The following is a 22,526-nucleotide window of genomic DNA, read 5'->3' as shown; positions in this document are numbered from 1 at the left end:
ACGTCATCTCACTCTATCCTCCCAGTGCTCCAGATATTCAGCCCGACCTTGACGCCTTTTATGACTGGCAGTCCGGCGTGCCACGTCTCGTCATACCCGGCACCGCTCCCATCAGCCCGGAAGTTCTCCCAGTATACCGCGTTGCCCGGAACAGGCTTGAAGGTAGTCCCCTTGGCCTCCTCGTCACCTCCCATCTTCTTCTCATCACCACCATCACTAGCTTGATCACCATCCCTCCCTCCACACTCCACAAACCGACACCAAACCTCCTTCTTCAACCCCGGAACCTCCAACAACGGAAACTCCGTCCCGCCACCAACCAAGCCATCCCCGTTCCCCGTCCCAGGTGGCACCTCGTTCTCGTCCTCGCCGCGCGCGTCAACCCACGCCATCATACTACTCACCCGCCCCCACCCGCCGCGGTTGGCGGTCCAGTCGAAATGATACGAGTAGTGCCCGCCTTCGACGTACCGCTGCGTCCGCAGCCTCTCGATCCAGAGGTCCTCGCGCCAGCCCTGGAGGGCGCGAGCGCGGGCCTCGATGCAGCGGACCGTGTCGTCTCGCGGGAGGAGGGCGACGTCGGAGGAGCGGATGGAGGTGTCGCGGTGGGTGTTTGCGCCGTTGTGGGTTATTGTTGAGGGTTCGAAGATGGGGTTGCTGGTGAGGTGTGTGTGAGTGAGTGAGATGAGTTTGAGATGAGTTTGGGGTGAGGTGAGATGAGATATGAGTTGAGATTGAGTGTTGGGCGAGTGGGAAGCTTATGAGAAAGCATGGATTCATCTTCCTCATCTTCAATTGTAACCAAGGTTCCGGATGCGTGTGTGACGCGACACGAAATAGGGAAGGCAAAATACATGCATGTAATAAAACAACATACCTAACCTCAAGTAGATGCATCCTTTCCTCCACACTCAAAAACCCTTCGATATACAACACCAACGGCTCCTTGGAAAAGATGCGCACAGAGTAGTCGTCGGGTGGGCACGACAGAGCCGTGGCGTTGGGATGTTCGATGGCGAGAAGGGACTCGTTCATCTGCGGTCGGGGCGTGCGGGCCACCCGGCTCCGGCCTGTGCTGCTTCGGCCGCCGGATGTTGACGCCGGGGAGAAGAAGTCGACGAGGGGGTCGGAGAAGAAGATGAGGAATGCCACGAGGGCGATGACGTAGGAGATCATTGTTGGGTTGGTGTGAGATGCATTGGTGGCTTCAGAATTGTCAATTGGGAGTTGATTGGGTGTGACTTCCTTTGAGACGAACAGAAAGCCAAGGTGAAGAAACGAACAATGTCGTTGGGATAATCAGGCGACTTTCATGTTGGAGGCTTCCGCGTCGCCCGCGTTCTGCGGTGTTGGTTGTCAAGGAGGGCTCCGCCACAGCCGGGCCGTGCAAATCCGCGACACACTGTAGGAACATGACCATATTGGACGCGAGATGACCCTTATTTCATCTTCAACTACCTCGCGTGGTATTACTTAATCACATACAATTACCACAATGAACCAAAAAAGAGTTCACCCCCCCGGTGGCGAATGGGGGCTACATCTCTTGGTGCACATGCTGGGATTCGAACTCGGGTACTCGCTAAGCCTGTCGTCGAGTAGGCTGGTTGGCGTATAAATTGAATGTTGACCATGAACCATTCCACCACCCAGCCAGTTTGACCTGACCCCCGACCTAGAGGGCGCCTGCTGGCTGGTGACAGGAATGGAAATGAGGAGGTCTATATACCCATCAAGGTAAGGCGGTAAGGCACGGTAGGTAAGGTGGTGGTATATTCCAGATGTCCAGGTGTGTATTCTACTGCTTCTTCTTCTCACCAACATCCGCCCCGCTACGCCTTCCATATCCCGTCTTGGAGTACGCCGCCATGAGCCTCCACAGAACCCACGCAAACCCAACAACTACCGCAGCCGCCGTCCCGACGCGAACCCACTCTGCCTGCCCGGCCTCGAGAACAGGCACGCGTACGGTGCTCGTGAGCCGACCTCCGTCTCGTCCGGCAGCGGGTCGCGGCTCCACGTGCCAAAACACCGTCCTCGGTCCGAACAACGCGTCATATCCGAGATTCACCCTCTCAAACGGACTGCTCGGGAACTTTGTCCCCTCTTCGGACGAGCACGCCCAGAAGACGGCCGGGTAGGGCACCTCTACCTCGGTGTACCCGCCCAGCGCGGGCTCCAGATATCGGAGGTGCAGCGGGACCTCCGCCGTCCACTCTTGGTTCGTCTTCCCCTCTCCTGTCGTCGTTGGCGGCGCGAGCTCGAGAAGGACACCGGAGCCCCATGGCTTTGTGGCGTACGCGGGCGCCTCAAGATCCACGGGCGCGCTGGCGTAGCGCAGGGCAGTCAGGTTCTTGGACTTGAGGAACAGGTCGTCGGCGAGCTGGTAGCGGTCCGCAAAGATAGTTTTCGGTAGCGTGAGGTGCGCGTGGATGGCACAGTAGGCATCCCCCACCGGCGGCTCAGCCGAGTCGAAGCGCAGCTGCAGTGTCGGGTGCAGGCCCGTCGGCTCGAGGAACGTTGCAGAGAAGGAGCTGGCGCGTTGCGACCCCTCGTCTCCCGAGTCCGAATGCAGCCGGTGGCGGGCAGGCACGTTGAAGAGGACGGGCGCGGGCTTCTTGTGCTCGCCGAGGACGGTGAGGCCGCCCGCCATGCCGATCTCGTGCGGCTCCGGCTTCGCGGTGGAGTCGGTTGTGAGGATGCCGACCTCGGTCCTGTGGTTCGGTGTCGAGGCGACGGCGACGCGGTGTTTGCCGTAGGGCCATTGTGCCGTCAGCTTGAGGGCGTGCGAGATTGTGTCGTAGGATATGTCAAAGGATGCCGCCGTCTTGAGGTCCTCTGCGCGGGACTTGCAGTTCGCGTCAGATGCCGAGCAGAGCTTCTCGGCTGTGTACTGGCTGAATGCGGCGAGGTTATCTAGGGGCTCGTAGTATTGGAGTGCTGCGGAGTGAGAGAACCTATCGTTGGGGAGGGTTGTGAATGACTTTGTTTGACAGAGTTAGTCTTGATGATCTTGCCTGGTTGAGTGTGACCTCGGGAGGAGAATTGTCTGGAAGTATAGCTTACCTCTGACGACGTACAACTGCTCCCACCAAAGGCATCCTTGAGAGCCGTGCAAAGTCTTGTCCTTTATCTCATGTGAGTTTTCCTTATGTTGCCCAGACGATACCCTCTGATTGAGACTCACGCGTCCCATTTGATCTCCTCCTTCTTTGGCGTATAAAACAGATGGAAACCTGGTGATACCCTCGAAGCCAAAGGGCCAATAGTGTCATAGGCGAACGGGCTAACCCATCTAATGTGTAGCTCATGACTCTCACTCAGAAGCTGGGATAGCTCAGAGGGAAGCTCCTCAAGGGCCAAGGTTATTCTATCTTCCCTGACAGATAAGAGCTCGGGACCCTTTACGCCGGCATCGCTAATCTCAAGAGACTCCGGAGGCGCGCCGTCACTGGGCTTATGAATGAAGGTGATTCGCTGACGCATGTTGTACGATGACCTACGCAATCTCGCTGCAGACTGGGGCAAGTGAGTTCCGCTTCAATGTATCCGTAAACGCTCTGAATATTACCAGAAGATAAGTAAACGAGATGCAAGGTGGTAAGGTCAATGAAAGTGGATTCTCCGGTGACGTGAACGGGTTGGTGTGATCAGTGAGTGAACAGTGTGCTCGGATGGGTCCGTTGGCATCGATGTCGGAGCTGGAGACCCGTTGCTGAGGACACTTCGCTCGGTGCCGAATCCAGGGACATCCACTGACTCCACCCAAGCTTCTGGTGTAGGTAGGTGCTGCCTATCTGAGGCACTAGCCACACTCAGCCACAACATACTAAACATGTACAGGATTATATAAGCCAGCTCAGCACGTGTAGGGGCTAAAACTAGACCCATACTTTCACGAGTCCAGCCCGCCCTGCCACATTCGGTCACCGGCTCATCAGCCACGCTAAGCCGTTTTAGCTACCGAAGCTGGCGCGGAGTGGGATGCCCCTCCAACCCCGTCCGCCTTCCGTCGACCGAGACGAACGGGGCCTCGTCGAAAGACACCGCCGACGACATCTTTTCTCTTATTTTTCCCTCTCTCACAACCCAAAGGCTCTTTTTTGCTGTACCTGACGATGCATCAGACGTCACTACGATTTCTACAGACCATTTGGCTTCCACGGCCCTCCTAGCACATTTGGTTTTTTTCCGTGTCACTATTTACATCTCATGAATACTCAAATTGTGGTAAAAGAGACATCCGGCGCCGTGTTTCACTATTTGGCCACGAAAGCGCGTATAACTGCAACCTGGATACCTAAATATCGACTCATAGATTGGCCAAGGCTTGCTTCGAAAGCCAGTGAACATGGGCGATCACCAGCCGTATGTGACCATTCGGTCTCGGCGACCCCATGACGGGAACAGCGTGAGCAGTGCAGACTCAACTGTAGGTGCCAGGGTCTCGGCGATCCAATCGCGCAGAGTACGTGTAGACTCACAGGCCGACCATGATCAGTACGGTTCCAGCTCCGGCGATGCGCCTCGGCCCGCCACACATGATATCAGCCGCGTGAGCTATCACGTCAAGCACCTCGATAGCTTCGCTCAGACCTTGGAGAATGTAAGTTGAAAGATGAAGTGACGAGGCTAGGTTATGTGGTCCAGGTCACATACTGACACTTCATCCACAAAGTCTGCAAACCGAGCATTTCCGAACCGCGGAAAATCGTCACAGCGGTATTCAAAGGTGCAGGCCTTGCTCCTGCATTGGGGCTGTGATGACCTTTTTGTGTTACCTGAGCTGGAGGACCTGGAACGGTGCCTCCGCGAGGATTATGCCTTTGGCACGGAAAAATTTCCTATACCGTCCGAGAACTCACATTTAGAGCTCATGATGCAGGTCGGTAAGCTGATCAAGGACCACGAGGCTCAAGACACGCTCTTTTTAGTCTACTACGGCGGCCATGCCAGGATAGATGAGTCTCTTCAGAGCACTTGGTGCGCGTAAGTCTGCAGCATTATCTCATCTCCATCACTCATATTCTCACAAATTCATTAGCACTCGACATCCCGACTCGCCATGGCTCCAGTGGTCTGCCATTCAGACCTTGCTAGAGCGCTCGGCATCCGACGTTCTCATCCTCCTCGACTGCTGCGCGGGAGCGGCGAGCGCAACGTTCCCCAACGGCAACAGCATCACCGAGACCATCTCCGCCTCGAGCTGGGACGCCATCGCCCCAGATCCGGGCCGCTACTCCTTCACAAACGCCCTCATTGAGGTAATGCAGGAGTGGAGGCTCCGCACCTTTTCCGCGGCCATGCTGCACGCCGAGGTCCTCGCCCGCCTAAAGCACCCGCGCCCCGTCAACATCAACGGCAAGGTCTTCGAGGCCAGGTCGACGCCAGTTCACTTCATGATGACGTCGAACCACAAGGCGCCGAGCATCGAGTTGTCCCGGGTCGTGCCGGCTGAGCAGCGGCCGCCATCGCCGCCATTGGATGCCGCGATCACTGCAGACGAGAGCGGATCGCCCGAGGGGATGATAGGTGGGCGAGGGCCTGGCGCACCAATGGCAGGGGAGCCGAATGAGGATACGCCGCATGTCATGATCTCGCTGGCGCTGGAAGACAATCAGCAATTGGATCTGAGCGCCTGGGAGCAGTGGTTATCCAACTTCCCAGCCCTGGCAAAGTACGTCAAAGTCCAGGGGGTATTCAAGAGTCATTCCACATTGCTCCTCTTATCTATGCCAGTCATGGTGTGGGATCTCCTGCCAGAGGACCATGCAACCTCATTCATAGCCTTCATTCGTTCCAATAACCTAGTGTCAGAGAGGAGTCGCAAGGACGAAGAGGCTAGGGTGGATGTTCCGGTGAGCCGAGGCGCACTTATAGCGCATGACAACACACAACCGGACTCCGCGTCGATGGGCACATTTTTCTCGGAAGTCACATACACGAATGCTCCAACGATAACAGGCAGCGTCGTAGGGACGCAAGTGAGAGGCAGTGAACCAAACGTGAGAGTAAACGAAGGAGGACAGACCAACATCCAGGAGCTAGACGCTGAATCACCATTATCGTCGCCAATCGTCAGACCATCGCGGCCCCTTCAGTCGCCAAACTCAACAGCTTCGATTGGAACCCTACAACGGCACCACACCTCATCTTCTCAAGTATCATCGGATAGGGCACCAATATCCAGATCCATGATTCCGAACCAGCAGAGAAGCGCGCGGAGAACCATGTTACACGATATCCCAGAACCGCCCAAATTCTCACAGCATGTTGAAATCCTGCTTCAACAGTACTACAAGCAAGAGCCGTTGCCAAACGATGATCAAAAGAACTTTGTTGCCTCAAATTTGGGCATAGAGCTGTGGCACGTCGAGGTAGGCTTCATCATCCACACTGTCGCGTATTCAGAATAGCATAGTAACTGTAGTAGGCCTGGTTCCATCACCGGCGGGAACGGGATGTCGTCTCGAAGCAATTCCAAACCCTTAGAATGGGCGGTGGCCCAACCTCAGAAGCATACCAGGGAGCTCAGATGATACTGCCGCATCACCTTCAAAGAATCATCGAGGTCCTTTCTTCTAGCAGGATCCTAATGATTGATCTCCGTCCTCCAGCAGACTTTGAGAAGTCTCACATCATGGGAGCAATCAACCTCCGCGCACCCTTAAACTTTATCAAAGAAGCCTCGTTTGACATGATCGAGCGAGCGTTCCCAGACCAACGCAGCAGACAGGTCTTTGGCGAGTGGCAGTCCACCACATGCATGGTCATCTACGACCGCGTCATAGACGCCTCACGGGACTGCCCGTTAGCCGATACCCTCTACGACAAGTTCAGGACCTGGGGCTGGCCAGGCAGGTGCTTCGTTCTCAAAGGCCACTACAAGGAGTTCAACGTCTCGTACAAGACTTCCATCACCGGGTCCAAGGTGTCGGGCGAGGCAGGGCATCAGCAGCAGCAGCAGCAGCAGCAGCAGCAAAACCCGGATCCCCTCCGCCAAGAGACATCGGCGGCCGCACCGTCAGAGACTGATGACGCGGCGGCGAGGAGAGCGCAGTACCAGGAACTGCTGACTCAAATCGACGACGAGGGAATAGTCGCCAGCAGTAGCAGTAACAATAGCAGCGGCTACTACACCTCGTCGTCGAGGCCCGATCCCAACCACGACCACGACCCGTCGGCTGCTAGCTCGGGCCGCGGCGCGCGAGCCACGACGAGCCAGCATGAACGAGACCTCGAAGCCGAGTTCCGGCGTCGCGTCCCGGACCTCTACCGCAAAGCCCTGGAAGTCCATGACAACAACGGTAGTGGCGGAGGCCGGGCTGCCGAGACGCCGCGCGACACTCCCGCCTCTGCGCCCGCCCCTGGCGCTGCTTCTGATGACACTGGCAATGGCGGTGGCGGTGGGGGGACAGGAATAGCAGAAACGGTGACGGGTACAGCAGCAGGAGCCAAATCATCAGAGGAAGCAGCGACAGGAACAGCGACGAGATGGGACGGCGGCTCTGCCTTGCGACGAGGTGGAGGTGGAGGTGGCAATGCCAACACCACCGACGGGGAGGAGGACAGGAACAGTACCACAACCTTTGGATTCGACACAAAGGCGCCGCTGGTCGAGTATCTCGACAGAGGCCTCTCCCACATCCGGCAAGGGAAACCCGTCACGTCCGCCGCGAGTGACAGCTGGCGACCCATCGACGTGGCCCCGACCTCTTCGTCGTCGTCGCTGTCGCTGTCGTTGACAAACACCACCAACACCGCGATTGGTGGGATGTCGAAACTTGCCGCGGAGGGCTGTCATGCCCACTTTGACTCAGGGGCCGCCGTCGCCCTCGCCACGCCGCTGGGTTCTTCAGATGATTCTTATGTGAAGATCAGCAGGGGAGATGCGCAGTACGCGGGCGATCTCCCTGCTCGTCTTGGTAGCCCCCCGAACCCGGGCCATCAACACCAGCAGTACCATCACCATCACCGCCAGAACCAGAACCAGAACCAGCACCGCGGCGGCTTCGTCGGAGGAAAAGACGGGACGATGAGGGATGCCCACGTCGTCGTTGGTCCGTCCGGGGATGAAACGCCCAAAAGGGGCCGGGGCGGTTTCCTGAATAAGGTTCTGCGAAGGGCATAAACGTTGAAAGCGTGCTTGCCCCTGGTTCAGGTGTCATGGTTTTCTGTAGAGTTGAAGAGGGGGGGGGGGGGACTTCTTTTCCCGAACATGGGGCTGGCTTGGAGGGCCAGAGGGGAAAAGGGGAAAAAAAGATGTGATGCTCGTGGGCGTTCGTCTCAGGAACCCTTTTTCATCTCGCGAGCTGGCGTCTTTTTTCGGACTTTTGGTTTTGGACGGAAAGTTGTATGGCGTGTATGGTGTGTGCGTGTCAATGTCGATGGTCAGGGCATAACCAAGCAAGAGCCCGTCAATGGAGGAGAGTTGGGCTGGGAACCATCTGTGGATACACACAACATGCGATGCTATTCGCGACACACCACCACCACCACCATCTCCTTCTCCTCTGTTTTCACTTTGGGCTTTCTAGATTGAGCGTTTCTTTCCCCCTGGTTCGATGTTTTGGGATCAGGGGCAAATTTCTAGTTGGCATTGATGGCAAGACTGTAGATGAGCATACTTTGGTTTGGTTTGATACCGGTCTGGAGTAAGCAGTTTGTTCTTGGTGGGTGCCCCGTCAGCCCTTGGTGTTCAAACCAGTTCGGAGAGGGAGAGATTTCACCTTCACACAAGCAGGCGAGTGCGGGTTGGATGGTGGCAATGATGTTCGGAAACCGGAGTATCGTAGTTTATCGGACATGGACCACATTAGGACAAGATAATCAGTATGTATGTAGCGTAACAGAAGCAACAGCAGCATAACCTGGTCACAGCCTTGTAAGGTGTTCCCCTTCTTCGTCTTATTCTGTTTCCCGTGTGCTAAGCTTCACTCTATCTCGCTACCCCTCCATGTTGTATCGTGTATCTGTGTATGGTGGCATATGTTGGCCCCTTCAACCCGTCCATGCTCCCTCGCTTTCGCGCCTCTGCCTGCTTTCGTCTCTTCTTTACGAATCTGATAGTCACAGTGTCGTTTGGAGATATTGGCGAGAACAACGCTCCTGCCTGTTTCTCCAAGGGGAGGGGGTGTTGGGTTTGGAAGTTGGGTTTGGTGGTTGAACGGACGGACGTTCGACACAAAGGCCAGGGGGCATGATGGAAGAGACGGACGAGAGAGACAGATACAGAGAGAGATGCGATGGAAAGGGTCACCCCTCATCCTTCTCCGCCAGCACGCAGCGTATGCACCTCTCAATTCCCCATGGATCACCCCTTCTCCGCGACCCTTTCTTCCCGTCTCTTCGGGATGTTTCTGTCTAGGCTTTTCGTTCAGGCATACAAGGGGGAACAAGAGTCCGACATCCAGACCAGGCTCAAACTCAGACTCAATACCAGACAGACCCGGCAAAGGCCTTGTAGCACCGTTCGTCTCGAACAGAAATGTCAAATACTTTTTTTCCCACTTGGTACGTGCCAGCCCTTGACGTTTTGGAAAAATCCGCAGTTTCTCAATGCTATCCATTCTTTTTTTCTTTTCTGCTTAGTATCTCTCTCCCCTATTTTTTCCCCTTTGGACAGCACTCCCCTTCCTAACCTTTTGCCCCCTTGAACCCGGAAGCTCGGGTATCACGTCATCCATTCCTGATCATGGTTTTTGCTATGCTTTAAGGACCCCCAACTCAACAGCAAAGACACATACGCAAGCACAGAGAACGACTGAGAGGCAAGAGAGAAACAGCAAGTCGCACCAAGGCAGGCATACCCTTTGCCGATTCTAGTCGGGCTTACCCATGCCTTGTCTTATTTGTCAAAAGGTCCGGACGGAGTTGGTTGGAAAAAAGGGGGCATACAGGGAAAATCTCCAACGTAAGGAGAACGAAGGAGGGGAGGGAGGTTTACCCGAGTCTACCTACTCTACAGGGTTGCAGCAGTTACAGTGAGTGGTTGATCATAGATCTGTGGCGAGAGATAATCAACGTAGATCCCCTTGTTTCCTATACTACAAACTGCCGTTTTGTTTATAACATGGTTTTTCTTAGTTCCAATATATTGGCTCAGCTTGTGGTAGTGAACGGTGCTCAGGCATTGGGAACCTCGCTGCTGTTATCAGGTACTTCATACCTAGTACAGCTGGAAAATAGTAGACGAGGAAAGAGAGAAACATCACGAGTAGCTGGTTGGTCGCCTCTGGGGGAAGAGGGGAGAAACTGGTGTCCGATCCGAAGATATGCAGGTTTCGATCTCATGTGTGCAAATCAACCTACGGCACTTTAGTCTCACAATCGTCCGAGTAGGGAGATGCTCAACGGTCAGTCGCGAGCGGTTGTACCTGGTCTGATGTCTGCTCGCGTGTGGTGTCCAAGAGTACAGGAGACATACACTAGTCTCAGCGGGCGTTTGCCAGGTATGGGCAAGTTTCTATCGCATGGCAATGGAGAGGAGGTTGGGCAAGGACGAACGTCCGGGGGGGGGGGGGGGCGCCGCCGCCACCGTCAGCAAGCAGCAGCAGCAGCATTAGTCGCAGCAAGTCAGAGCGAGAGAGAGCGCGCGCGCGGGATCATCTGTGTGCCTGCTGCCTTCTCATGTTCTTGCCGAGCTGCCTGTCAAGTGGAAGGGACGACCTGACCAATCCAAAGCTCGGCAAGACGAAGGTCAATCACGGGCGTTCTTCTTCAGATCAACGAGACGAAAGTGACAAATCGCTCTGACGCCGGGTGTCAAAAAACGTCCATAGTTGACAGGTAGGCGCAGCAGGGCAAGGCAAGCATAACGTGCGAGCGGCCCCGAAGAGACGGGTCGGGTTGGACGGTTGGCTCGTTAGTGGTGGTGTCGTCGTCTTTGTGACAAGCTTCACCTCAAGATACTCTACGGATACACACACTCTCTCGCTCGCAGGATATCGTCCAGAAGAGGCAAACAGGTCAGTGACTTTTGTCTACACGAGCGTGCGGGCGGGGAGAGAGGGACTGATGTTTCTTCTTTCGCGACATGTCCAAAGGGGAGGGGGTGCGGTGGGCGTGGCGCAGTCCGTCAACTCGGTCCCCAACGTTTGCTGTCAAAAAGAGATTTTAGAGAATGCGACTGGTTGGCAGATGTGACAAGTCGTCGGGCCCCCTTCTGTCTTCTGCTGCCATGCCAAATTCTGAGAAGGGCGTGAATGGGGTTGGTGGGTTGCGTAGTGTGGTGTAGGTAGGGATCCTACAAGCAGCAAGATCCTGTAGGTTGCAAACCGTCCCATTTTCCAGAAAGGAAAAAGAAAAGAAACAGAGGAGAGAAGGCAGACCCCCCATCCCTGCCTGCATCACGGACGGAGAAGAAGGGGGAGAGTCAGCGAGAGTACCCGAACATCGACAGACGGTGGTTTGACAGCGGGTCATAGATATGCACGACATAACATCATGACGAGAATCCGAAGGGAAACGGAGACAAATCAGAAGGCGGATAACTCGAGGTCAACGTGGTGAAGAAACAATTCCGCGCCCGCTTTGGTACTCCGACAGGTTCTGGAGTTTCTCTCTAGATTCCGTGCGCTGTGTCTGCTGCTGTACGCTACGTTCGAGCCCATCTATCGGGAAGAGAAACGAATCTCTGCATGCTGAGTTCCCCTTGCCCTGTTGTCTCCTCTTCTAGTTTTCTTCTCTCCGCACGACGCTCGTTGTCAGAAGAAGGGAGACAATGTATGAGAAATGTCAAATTTCGCTGTCGTCGGGAATTCGCATCCAGACCTTGGATGCGAGAACGGAATGCGATTCGCTCGCCAGAAATCGTGACAGGTGCTAGGGTACACCCTGGTACGCCGGGGGAGGAGTTCCCAGCCCCAAAATGAAGTGGTTTTTTTTTTACGATTTGACAGGGCGCTTGGACCATGTTAAGGCTGGGTTCAAGCTCCAGGGGACGATAGATGGGAGGGGATGAGGAAGCGGATGGAGAGTGGACTGGATAGATGAAGACAAGGAGTCTTTTGGGTACGATGTAGGGATTGTTGATGAGCATCGCCATCCGGCTCTGGAGTCTGGCACTGGCCCTGGCCGCTCTTCCCTGTGCCTGTCCTTCTCCTGTCTCCCCCCCTTCTACTCATCGATCTTGATTACAATCATTTTGGGGGCCCTTGGAGTCCCTTCCAGTTGCAACATCATCCATATTCGTATGCACGAATACACCAGAATTGGCAGATTGGAAGCCAACAGTCGGCTGGCTGGCCGGGATCAGATCAAGGCAAACGGGTGGAGAACGGGCATCGAATTCTGGCACCGGTCGGACCTGCCTGTTCAGTTTCAGATGTCCGGAAGCAACGCCAGAAGATTGCCAATTGAGCACGGCTTCCGGGATAAGGTCTGCCGCGAAGAACAAGCCCAGAATTTCTACCTGCGGTCATTGTCCGCGGGGCGAGTTAACAAGTTGCGAGTGGATGAGATTCCTGACAAGCCCCATGTTTCCCTTCGGCCCTCAGGGGCCGGGAAGCCAATGTGTGAGCCCTTCGTGCCCTTCTGCCTTTTCAGATCCCTGCTGGTCACGCCAGTCTTGCGTCCAGCATTATGAGGGTTGCTCCCCCAAGCCTGGCTGATCCATGGTTATGACGGGGAGCATGGTGTCGGCAGAAGGCATGTTTGGATGTTAAACCTCCTAGCCACTTTGCCACCCCACTCGAATCGTCCTAGTCCGATCCATCAGCGTTGGATCTGGTGGTCCCCTTGCGGCTGTCAAACTTGACAGATCCCCTTTACAATTTGGTCGCCAGTGGGGAGAACCGAGGCCGATAATCGATATGACTCCCACCGTCGAGGGGTGCAGATGGAGCTTCCGACCAGGTCTGGCAATAAGACCTTCTGTGCCGGCGGGAAATGACTTCATAATGAGCCCAGATATCTCGTCAAACTGTCCTTTAACACGCTCCTAGTGGGGTTCCAATATCTGCCGATTCCCAATAATCTTTCTGCGATTCTTTCAACCTTGCGACCGCCGCTTGGATCTGGGCCTGGACTTGCACTATGCACCTTGTCAAATGTAAAGGTATGCACGTCGCTGGCTCGGGACTCGGGAGTCGAGTCGGGAGCCTTGCGCCCGGCACGCCTTGCTCGAGATCTCATCGAACCCAAAATTCCCTTCCATTGCCAATTCCCCCCTCAACCGATTGAAAAGTGTCACCGAAATAATCCTGAGTTGTGCCCGATAAAATATGCTTTTGCCCCTGTAGGATGTTGACAGGCTGTGGTTGTGACGGCATCGGAGCCGCAAACTCTCCACAACAACGTCTGCGCCTGCCTTTCACAGAACAGACGATGTGACTGCCCATTCTGGCGCTGCTGTCCTCTTCCCGCTGCGACGCTACCGCTGGGCGTTGACGGTTGCTGTCACCCTAAAGGTTCGCGCTTGACATGCGGAGCAGAAAGGCGGCTGCATCAACTGACGTTGCCGACAGCTCGACGTTGCCGCAGCCGAACTTCTGTGGAAGAGAGTGTAGGTCCAGTCTGAATGGAACTACCGGTTGGTGGACCTCATGATCTCCATTTGATATGTCTGTGTCACTTCCAGGGCGCCCTGAGGAGCAAGGCCCGTACATGATGTATCCAGCACGGCCGCCCCAAGGCGGCTGTGTTACTCAATAAGGAGCAGCTTGCGCGACGCGATACACGGGGCCGTGACCAGGGTCACCACAGCCCAAAGATCCGATCTGGGTGTTCCAGAGAAGAAAATATCGTCACGACTTCTACTCGCGAGGTACAGGTGATGCCCGTCTTCGTAAAGGATCCACTGAATCCCCAGGTCCACGGGATGGTTGGACAATATGACTTGTCTTGATTGCACCAAGAGATTCCAAAGCGGCGTAGGGCCCATTTGGAAGCCTGCATCTTGTACGACGTGCCTGACTGTAAATGAAAGGTTGGGCCAAGCTGGTGGTGATGCCGGCGAATCCCGCCTGTGCAATACGGTGGTGTCTTCCATGTCCAACGTGAAAACGAGCCGTTGACGGCTTTACGTTCACGAAGCCCATGGTGAAAGCCGTTTGGCCCAGTTAGAGGCATAGCAAATATGAGTTGCTATTGATAGGAGAAATTGGGTGTTCGAAAAGGCTGTCGAATCGACTCAAGGGAGCCCTGTCCTCGAAAAGCGGAAATCGTCAGATGGCAGACGCTTGTATCCGAATATCCGACAGACCCATTAGTCTAGATTATGACAATCTGTAGAACCTGGATCGAAATTATATTAGCCTTTACTGGTCAATAGCGTGGTAGTCATTCGACATTCTCTCGTCCTCAAAATCCATCACTGATCAGAAGCATGCAGGAAACCGGTGGGACGTCGGCCATAGTCCACATTCGAAAAGCAAAGCATCTGGCTTATCGGTCGTAGATCATGCGAGAGCATGCTTCATCTTGCAGCAAACTGCTAGAAGGAATCTTGCAAAAAAGCAAAACTTTCGGTGCTGTTCGAGTTGCTAGCTATCTATGAGGTTGTACTTCGTACTGTACCAACTATACTCTGAAGACAACCCGAGTTCCACAAATGGTCTCCAGATCCCAGGAACTAATTGTGGCTAGACCGATCAGTTATACGGCTTGGTCATGGCTATATTCTGTATCCAACTGGCGGACATTTGACCCAGCCTCTTGGGCACACTGCGAAGACATACTGACGCAACAGAACAGAATGTGCACAGATAACTCTGTTACGAGTTGAAGGTTCCGCAGAGTACAAGACACGCTGAGCTCTGTCCCGACTGAAGACCGAAAACAAGCACGGACTCTGTGTCATGTGGACGAGAAGCTGCCAGATGACAGGCTATAACACGAGTCTTGGTAACACGCCGGTTGCGGTATGTTACTGCACGTCGTCCTGTCGTACAGCCGTCCTTCCAGTTGATGAGCTACTGATGTAGAGAGCCGTTGTGCTTGTTAGTAGTTACCGACGCCGTGAGTAACAGCAGTGTTAGGAGTCAAGGGTGTATCGCAGACTGGGAGTCCTCGACTATTTGCCTAGAACAGGTAAACCATGCGGCTGGTTCCAGGGACCACAACTGTGCAGCACAGTCAACTCGTCAAGCCCGTCTTTGCGAGACCGACTTGACCTCAGCGGTTCGCAAGAGGCGCGAGCAAGGGGTTCTGGCCACAATAGAATAAAGGCCCGCCCATAGGCCCAACCTGAATGAGCGGGTCATTGAGGCGGTGATTGTTGGCATGAGGTGTCAGACCGGAAGGGTGCGGCTCATCCACATTTGACAGGCGATGGAGGATTGCTACTGCAAGATTATCGATCTTGCCACGATTCACTGGCGCGGTCCTGTCATCCAGCTCCAGGGTCGTCGAACAATTGTTGGTCTCTCCACGGCAGCGTGCTGGATACGGTCCCCGGGCTGTATCAAAGGACCAAACCCCCGGGAATGACAACTACGGCAAAGCAGCCCACTCGTTCGTTGCCCTAGAGTTTGACAAGGTCGTGATGGCAGAATTTCTCCCGCTGCGTTCTCAGCTGGCCCCCCATACTTGAGTAGCGTCATCAGCATTGGCGTTGCACCGCTTCGTATGGCCTGCGCGTGCTTGCAATTATTCTCTCGCAGACTGCATCAGTGGTGTTCGTGTCCAGACTTCAGACGTTCACCAAGTGGCTCCTTACATGGTCGCCCGTTCGGTACGTTTCGGTAGTGAAATAGGGACGGAGCCGGTTCCGAGTCGAATCGAAACGTGGGGCCCAGAGAAGAACAAGATTACTGGGGTGGTATGGTAGCAAGACATCCCTGAAAGCACCCCAGCTGGCGGGCTCTGCCGTCTCATTAATGGAAAGCCGTCCCCTTGTCATGACAAAGGAGATCCATCTGGATGGGAACCCTCGCGACGGGTAATCTTTGCTTAGTTTGGTCATTTTTGCGAATATGACCCCTGCAAATGCGGTTGAGTGGGCCACCCAGCGATCTGGCAGGCCGAATAAGCCTGGCATTTCGTCGAGAACAACGAGTCCCGTTTCTTTCTCCCTGATGGAGACATCGTGGAGCTGTCAAACGTACGATATCCGTAAAAGCCATGTGTTGGTGCGCAACAACCTGGAGTTCGAATGTCCACCTCAGCGATCCTTTGCGGGCTCTTCTGCAATACAGGCCGGACATGCCGCTCGAGTCTCGACAGATAGGATGCGAGGACGTACCTATGTTGGAAAATTTAGCAAAAATAAAATTCTGGAGGGATTGTCAGCACAATCGTCCATAATCGCGCCGCCCGCCGACATAGCACATCGCAGGACGGATATCTGGGCCATAATCCGTGCAAATAGATGAAGGGAGGCTGAAGCAAGTCAATCGGGTCTTCTGAAACATGAGGCGTTGAGGCGAACAGACGCTCACCACGCGATGGTGATGTTGTGTCCGTTCGGGCGGACTATTAATCGATGTTATGTTCTATTTCAGTCGATTTGAAAATGTGCTAGAATCGTTTTCCCGTCAATTGTGCTGTTGCGTTCAAAGTTTTCTAGAAAGACATACCTGACAGCTACCTGAAGCTTCGGGGAAAATGTTTGGAGTCGGCGGGCGCCATTCCAACCTAAGTCGCGGATGAACGCCTTCGGGAGCAATTCGGAGCATACACTGTTGTGACACGGGGTATTTTTAGGGTTCCATCGTTCACTCCCCCGTACATCATTCCTTGTCAATGCGGTCAGAACGGACCTGGATCGTGTGGGTATGACAAGGCAAACCTCCACAGCAGCCCGTGAATCCCCTTTTTGCCCTTGAAAGGTGGAGGAGCAAAAGTGCGCGGTGAAGCTGGACCGCGTTGACCGCTGCCATGCCCGGTGGTACTGAAAATCGCTGGTTCGGACAAATCAGAAGGGCGGCAACGTGAGCGTATGTATTGTACTTGGCGCCGAGCGATGTGCAGACGGGAAGCAAGATCGATTTGGGAACGGCAGCGAGTCAAGATCGCGCATGCTGCTGGCGTCTGCAGTGCCGACCGATGCAAATTGCATCTGGCCGCATCGGCGAGGCGGGCGAGCTGAGGGGATTCGGACATGGTCCAAAGAAACGACAGCACTCATGTATGCAGTTTGCTTGACACGATGTTGTCAGCCAATGGGGCGTACGCGTTGTCAGGCGTAGGCAGGCACACAGACAAGCATCTGGAGCCCATCAGCTAGCACTACAAAGTGCTCCAGCATGAGTCCAGTGGGAAGATCATCCTGTCCCGTTCTGCGGGTGGGCGTGTGCTCCGGCGCACAGGGCAGCGGGAACGTGCAATGATGGCGGTAGATTGTGATTGAATGATGATTAGTGATGTCGGGACCGCCCAATGGCTGAGGCTTTTGGAAGATTGGTCGAAGGCTTCCAAGGAGCGGAGACGAGCAGACAACGGAAGTTCCCAGCTGTCCCTCAGGGATTGATTAAGTCGACTGTGGGAATTAAATTATCATCCCCCTGAACGGAGTGAAGAAGAGTCGACTTCCGACGTCGTAGAACGATGTCGATGTATTCTCGATGGGGCTCGGTCCCGATTTGATAGCCAAAAGTCGGTCCTGGATGTCAACGCGCAGCCTGTGGCGTCCAGCCTTGGGACGACGGGGAAAAGATAACTGACGGGGGGGCCAATCCCACGACGGCAGTAGGAAGAGCAGAGTTCTTCTAGTCTGCTTCGGTTTTGCCCAGGTAGAAACGTTTAACCTCGCCGAAGAATGAGTCTGGCCAGAATTTGAAACGGCACCGAACAATCGGTCGGTTCTGTGCGTGGACCGGAAGGAACCCGCGCTTGACGGTGCCATATTGGGAACGATAAGAAGCCTGTGTGTGTGTGTGCTCGCGGAGGTTGTTTGTTGACCGGGCTCCCAGCAGAGTGTCCATTGAAGTGTCCGATGTACACGGGCATGGCACATGTTTCTGTGGAAGGGTGGTCGAGTACGAGGGCCGGCTACTTGCACAAGTGCCTAAATGATGGATGTCCTTGGTGTGCTTGCTGGTGCTTGGTGTGAGTGGTTGGATGGGGGTGGGATAGGAGAGGCGCCATCGGGCGCATGTGCGGCTTGCGCATATGCGTGGCCCAGATACCGGCGATGGCCATCGGTGAAGGTGAGGTTGGTGAGTTTGTTGTCTCCCCTCGGATTCATCACATATCACATCGGAAAGGGTCGTCGTTGGCGGATGTTCGCAGCAGTTGTCATGCCCGGGTCTATGGCACCGGTCAAGACGGGTGTGGACGGTTAGCAAATGAGAAATCTGGATCGGAAAAAGCCTCCCCGCTCCATCTACCAGTTCCTGGATGGGAACCAATGGGAAGGGGCAGTGTGGAAGGGGTCTCCTCCGGAAGGAGAGATGCTCACGGATAATTGGGCCCAATATTCCGTGAGGCAGGCACGGCGCACACCGCACTGGAGCTTCCCAGCTTGATTGTCTTCGTACCGTCCTTGTCTTTCTAGCTGATTCTTAGGGGTAAAAGTAAGGTACTTTGTCATGGAAGGTACGGATATCTGTCCCAAATACGGCATTCAGACAGATCAGACACAGATACAGATACCCCGTACGGAGTACTCAGTCCAGAGAACAGGGCAAGGTACAGCCGAGACCTTGCACTTGCTTTCGCTTGCAACTTGCAGGCAAACAATTCATCAATCCAATTCACCTTGGAGATGGAAAGTGGGCCTCTGCTTACGCCAGGCGTCCCTTACCTAGTACACAGTAAGGCTCAAGGTCCAAGGCCAGCCAAGGGTCAATGTCACGGTTGGGCGGGCAGGGCAGATTCGAGACCGGGGGCCAGGGGCCGGCCCAGACAGGGAGTCGACGACATTCAATGCAAGTCACACTCGCTGTCCGTCCTTTACCTGCTTCCGACTATGACTTGTCGGTTTTGCAGCCTTGCCAGAGTGAGGTTGGGGGGTTCTGTTTTCTGCAAGGTCACAATAAGATTACACTTCTATTTTCTCTCTAATCTCCTTCAGTACCGGTGTAGAAGCAAGCCATCGGCATGTAGCCCGTGTGTCAAGTGACGTCTGGGCGGAACTGAGGACGTAACGGCGTGCGGGAATCGGAACTTGTTTTCGAACGTTCTGGGGGCGTGATATCGTGCGAAGACCTGAACGGCAAGGTCGGTGAGCCTTTGAGGAACTACCAGGAGACTAGAGATGGCCGTCTCTGAAGCCAGCTGTGTCAGGCTGCTGGAGCCCGCTGTCTTCTGCTTATGCTGGCGGCCCAGCCCATTGCTGATGGAAATGGGAAGTCTGGGCTAGAGATCCACGGCTTGGGCGAAAGCAGACTAGTGTTATGAGCGTAGTGGCTATTTGTGTCCCGTCTGAGAGTCGTTGATTCCATTGTTTACCTTACCTAACTTTGGTTTGACGTTTTATGAGGGGATAGGAAGAAAGTGCGACGAGAGAAAAGAGTAAGGAGGAAAGGAGGCTGGCCGCTAAGAAAAATGGCAGGTGCAAGTGAGACGGCAGGCGCAAGTGCAAAGTGCAAGAACCAGTTGCAAAGTCACCCAGTGGCTCTTTTCCCTTCAACCCGACCTCAACCCGCGTATCCACTTTTCGGACCTTAATGGAAAGAACCAGCTGCACCACTTGCTCATTGGCCAGCTAGACCTTGGTCATAGGAAAGCTTGGATAACCGGGGCACGTACCTGGCTCCATTAATACCTAAGGTAATAAGGAAGCTACCTAGAGAGACGACTTGCCTTAGGTAATACTGCGGATAACTCCCAAATCACTAGCCACAACCACACAACCCGAACAAAATTGCTGTAGTTTTCACTTTTGAGGCTAAGGCACCTCAGTAAACAATGCATCTTATGCACATCTCAGACTTGTGCTAGCCAGGCTCCTCTCTGACGGACGTATGCAGATGCCATCTAATCAGGACGCATCAGCTTCTGCGTCGCACCTCGAGCTGGCGCCCCTGCCATGCGTGCCAGATGCCAATCGCACCAAAGGACTGAAAGTCTGAAGACGATGCACGCGCCAGGCCGGGTACAAGCAGAACGCCCTCCACACCATCACCACTGACCACCACCCTGGGTCTGTCGGTCAAGCCTACCGCGGTAAGCTGGATTACCTATCGATGCATACAGATACACGCCATCGGGAGCTCCATACCGATGGTTATGACAATGGCGAACGAACAGAATAGCGACCACAAGGGTGGAAATCCCTCATGCCATGCAGATGAGAGTCGGTACCGTGCATCCCCGAGATCGATACCCAGCATCGGCTACGAGATCTGGGCAAGCAAACCAGCAGCCTCCCGCGCCTCCCACCATCACCCGACCCTTGCCGTTGCCGCTCTCAGCCAACCAGAGACAACCGCCGTGTCGACAAGAGCGCCATGTGCAATCCCGACCGGCCTGGAGAGGCGTTCCGGTGACCCAGATCCAAAGCTGGTGACGGCGATGGCGATGGCGATGCATATTGCACGACAAAAGAACCAACCGTTACAACACAATATACGCCATTTCATGCACTTCATAACAAGCAAACACCGACCCCGCCCTGGCTGGTCCGTATCACTTCACGAACCAGCACGCATCCATCTTCCCTAGATATGCACTTGGACCATCCAACAACACAGCGACCTCAGACAAGCCAACGATGGACTACGGTGCCATCTTCTATCTAGCCTGATCCCGTGCGAACGTGCTCATGGAGCTCGGGGCTTTCTGCACCCAGCTTGGCTTCCTACGTCCAAAAGGCAGTATAGTCGCCATCACAAGCGCCAAAACCAACCATGTACTGTGCGCTGTCATTCTTGTTCGGCGTTGCGACAAGCATGCATCAACCAACAAAGAGCCCGTTGGCTGGTGGCGTGCAGCGGTTGTCGTCCTTGCCAGCCCTAGACACAGACTGTTGGCCTATCGCATGGGCCGCTCTGCGCTGGGAGAGGCCGTTGTATCGCCGGAGGAATCGGTACCTGCAGTGGGCGCAGAGTCCGCGTGGTTGCTCTGGCTAACATGCTACTCTAGCGCAAAGTGTCTGGGGGATCGTCATGCTGGCCATTGCTGAACCGCAGAGCAAAAAAGAGCAGCAAAGCCTAGTAATGAGTAACCCGAGAGACACGACTGGATTCTGGCCCAGAGTTCGCAGCTGTGACGGGATCGGCCTCGCACTGCATTCTCACCATATCAAACAAACCCAGCCAGCAGGGGGCGTCTGGGAACCGGGATGCCGTCAACCGCCGCGCCAGGGCCAGCAGGTGATCACGCTGCGCTTTGCCATCTGAGCCAGTTGAGCCAGTCGGAGTGCGGACTACTCGAGGAGTGAGTTAAACAGATAGGCGACCCAAACCAAGGGCACTCGAAGCAACATGCAGACTGTATTCTGGACTGAATATCCATCCGGCACGTCCCTTCAAAGGACGACAGGCACCACAGCTGCAACGTCTCTTCCTTACAATACGGAGTACATCTCGAACGTCAGGCTCATGAAGACACCATGGCCCCTGTCGACCCATCAGTCAGCACCCGGGCTTCCGTCTCGCCTGGTCTGCACTCCTGTGTATGATGTGCACCCCGTTCCGACGGAACCCCAACTCAACTCTTGGGGCGCAGCAACTTGAGGCGACACCTGACAAGGAGCCTTCATGACAGTTCCTGAAGAGCCAATCGCAAGTTGAGGATGCGTTTGACAACGTGAGCAATCCCATCTTTGGTTCCGATCAACCTCAGATCAACCATACCGTGGTCGCACCTTACAGCCAATCGCAATTCTTGTTTACCTAGATCTCACGAACCTTCCAGCCCTTCGAGCTGTCATGCACACGCCTGGAGCCGTTTCTGGGACCTGTCAAAGGGATTGTGAGCAGAAAAAACATCGTGGGACCCCAGGCAATACCGTCGCAAGGATTCGCCACGGCCGCCAGGGCAAAACATTGATGCTACTCGGAACCTGCCACTTCCTTTCCAGCCACAGACAGGCCCAGTCAATCGTGGTGCTGACCGGGGCCACATGATCACCGCGGTAGATCTACGTTTTTGACAGCTCTCCCTCGCGCGGACGGCTTCGGCTCCGGAGGCGCTGCCTGTGTACCCTGCGACAGACGACAGACTCGGCCCCTTCCTGGAGTTGAGGCTTGACGATTGAGGCGCCAATACCCTGATTAGCTTGCTTCCGAAAAAAGGTCTTCTACCAGAAGTTGAAACGGTAGTCAACGGTCTTGACCAGAATGCACTTAGTGCGTCTCTCTGACTCGGTGGTTCTCTCAGCCCTGAGTGCATCCTCAACAACGCAACGGCGTTGCTGAAGAAAAAGTAAATAAAAAATTACACATTCTGTGGGCGGCTTACAATGGGCGACGAATAGGATATGGAGCCAGAAAGAAGACGCCTTGAGCCGCATGACACGCTGCACCTCGATGCTTTGCGGGGAGAAAGACCAGGGAGGGGGGAGGGTTGAGTGACAAAAGTTACACTTGTCAAAGTTTGATCATCACCAATCGCAGACCAGCAACTCTGCTCAAATGGATGCTTCGTTTTGAAGTCAGGCCTGCAAACACTTCCTGATAAGGCAAATGTCAGAACGATCC

The 22,526-nt window shown here is 54.7% G+C and overlaps 9 protein-coding genes across 9 annotated transcripts; 5 read left to right on the top strand and 4 right to left on the bottom strand.

Moving 5' to 3' along the window:
- Window positions 1-8: 8 nt before the first annotated feature.
- CTAM01_01699 (2OG-Fe(II)oxygenase family Oxidoreductase) lies at window positions 9-1,176 on the bottom strand (the record flags this gene model as incomplete). Its single annotated transcript, XM_060517740.1, has 2 exons — window positions 9-657; window positions 878-1,176. 2 exons carry the CDS (start codon window positions 1,174-1,176, stop codon window positions 9-11), a joined length of 948 nt encoding a protein of 315 aa, XP_060387274.1.
- Window positions 1,177-1,798: 622 nt separating this feature from the next.
- On the bottom strand, window positions 1,799-3,486 carry CTAM01_01698 (uncharacterized protein; the record flags this gene model as incomplete). The annotated part of the gene is made up of 3 exons (XM_060517739.1): window positions 1,799-2,983; window positions 3,067-3,127; window positions 3,188-3,486. 3 exons carry the CDS (start codon window positions 3,484-3,486, stop codon window positions 1,799-1,801), a joined length of 1,545 nt encoding a protein of 514 aa, XP_060387273.1.
- Window positions 3,487-4,351: 865 nt separating this feature from the next.
- CTAM01_01697 (uncharacterized protein) lies at window positions 4,352-8,131 on the top strand (the record flags this gene model as incomplete). The annotated part of the gene is made up of 4 exons (XM_060517738.1): window positions 4,352-4,606; window positions 4,679-4,989; window positions 5,045-6,377; window positions 6,434-8,131. 4 exons carry the CDS (start codon window positions 4,352-4,354, stop codon window positions 8,129-8,131), a joined length of 3,597 nt encoding a protein of 1,198 aa, XP_060387272.1.
- Window positions 8,132-8,355: 224 nt separating this feature from the next.
- On the top strand, window positions 8,356-8,658 carry CTAM01_01696 (uncharacterized protein; the record flags this gene model as incomplete). Its single annotated transcript, XM_060517737.1, has 1 exon — window positions 8,356-8,658. The coding sequence occupies one exon, from the start codon at window positions 8,356-8,358 to the stop codon at window positions 8,656-8,658; it is 303 nt and encodes a 100-aa protein (XP_060387271.1).
- Window positions 8,659-9,240: 582 nt separating this feature from the next.
- Window positions 9,241-10,321, top strand: CTAM01_01695 (uncharacterized protein; the record flags this gene model as incomplete). The annotated part of the gene is made up of 2 exons (XM_060517736.1): window positions 9,241-9,527; window positions 9,799-10,321. The coding sequence occupies 2 exons, from the start codon at window positions 9,241-9,243 to the stop codon at window positions 10,319-10,321; spliced, it is 810 nt and encodes a 269-aa protein (XP_060387270.1).
- Window positions 10,322-12,034: 1,713 nt separating this feature from the next.
- Window positions 12,035-12,586, top strand: CTAM01_01694 (uncharacterized protein; the record flags this gene model as incomplete). Its single annotated transcript, XM_060517735.1, has 1 exon — window positions 12,035-12,586. A coding segment is annotated over one exon (552 nt), but the record flags the coding sequence as incomplete, so codon positions are not given.
- An 84-nt stretch (window positions 12,587-12,670) lies between these two features.
- On the bottom strand, window positions 12,671-12,898 carry CTAM01_01693 (uncharacterized protein; the record flags this gene model as incomplete). The annotated part of the gene is made up of 1 exon (XM_060517734.1): window positions 12,671-12,898. The coding sequence occupies one exon, from the start codon at window positions 12,896-12,898 to the stop codon at window positions 12,671-12,673; it is 228 nt and encodes a 75-aa protein (XP_060387268.1).
- Window positions 12,899-15,114: 2,216 nt separating this feature from the next.
- CTAM01_01692 (uncharacterized protein) lies at window positions 15,115-15,548 on the bottom strand (the record flags this gene model as incomplete). Its single annotated transcript, XM_060517733.1, has 2 exons — window positions 15,115-15,325; window positions 15,529-15,548. 2 exons carry the CDS (start codon window positions 15,546-15,548, stop codon window positions 15,115-15,117), a joined length of 231 nt encoding a protein of 76 aa, XP_060387267.1.
- Window positions 15,549-18,073: 2,525 nt separating this feature from the next.
- CTAM01_01691 (uncharacterized protein) lies at window positions 18,074-21,224 on the top strand (the record flags this gene model as incomplete). The annotated part of the gene is made up of 2 exons (XM_060517732.1): window positions 18,074-18,098; window positions 20,968-21,224. 2 exons carry the CDS (start codon window positions 18,074-18,076, stop codon window positions 21,222-21,224), a joined length of 282 nt encoding a protein of 93 aa, XP_060387266.1.
- Window positions 21,225-22,526: the final 1,302 nt, after the last annotated feature.

This window comes from Colletotrichum tamarilloi (genome assembly GCF_030869305.1).
Source record: "Colletotrichum tamarilloi strain Tom-12 chromosome Unknown Scaffold_4.1, whole genome shotgun sequence".
NCBI classification, from domain to species: Eukaryota; Fungi; Ascomycota; class Sordariomycetes; order Glomerellales; family Glomerellaceae; genus Colletotrichum; species Colletotrichum tamarilloi.
The sequence above is the reverse complement of the archived record's forward strand: the minus strand, read 5'-3'. Positions and strand labels throughout refer to the sequence as shown.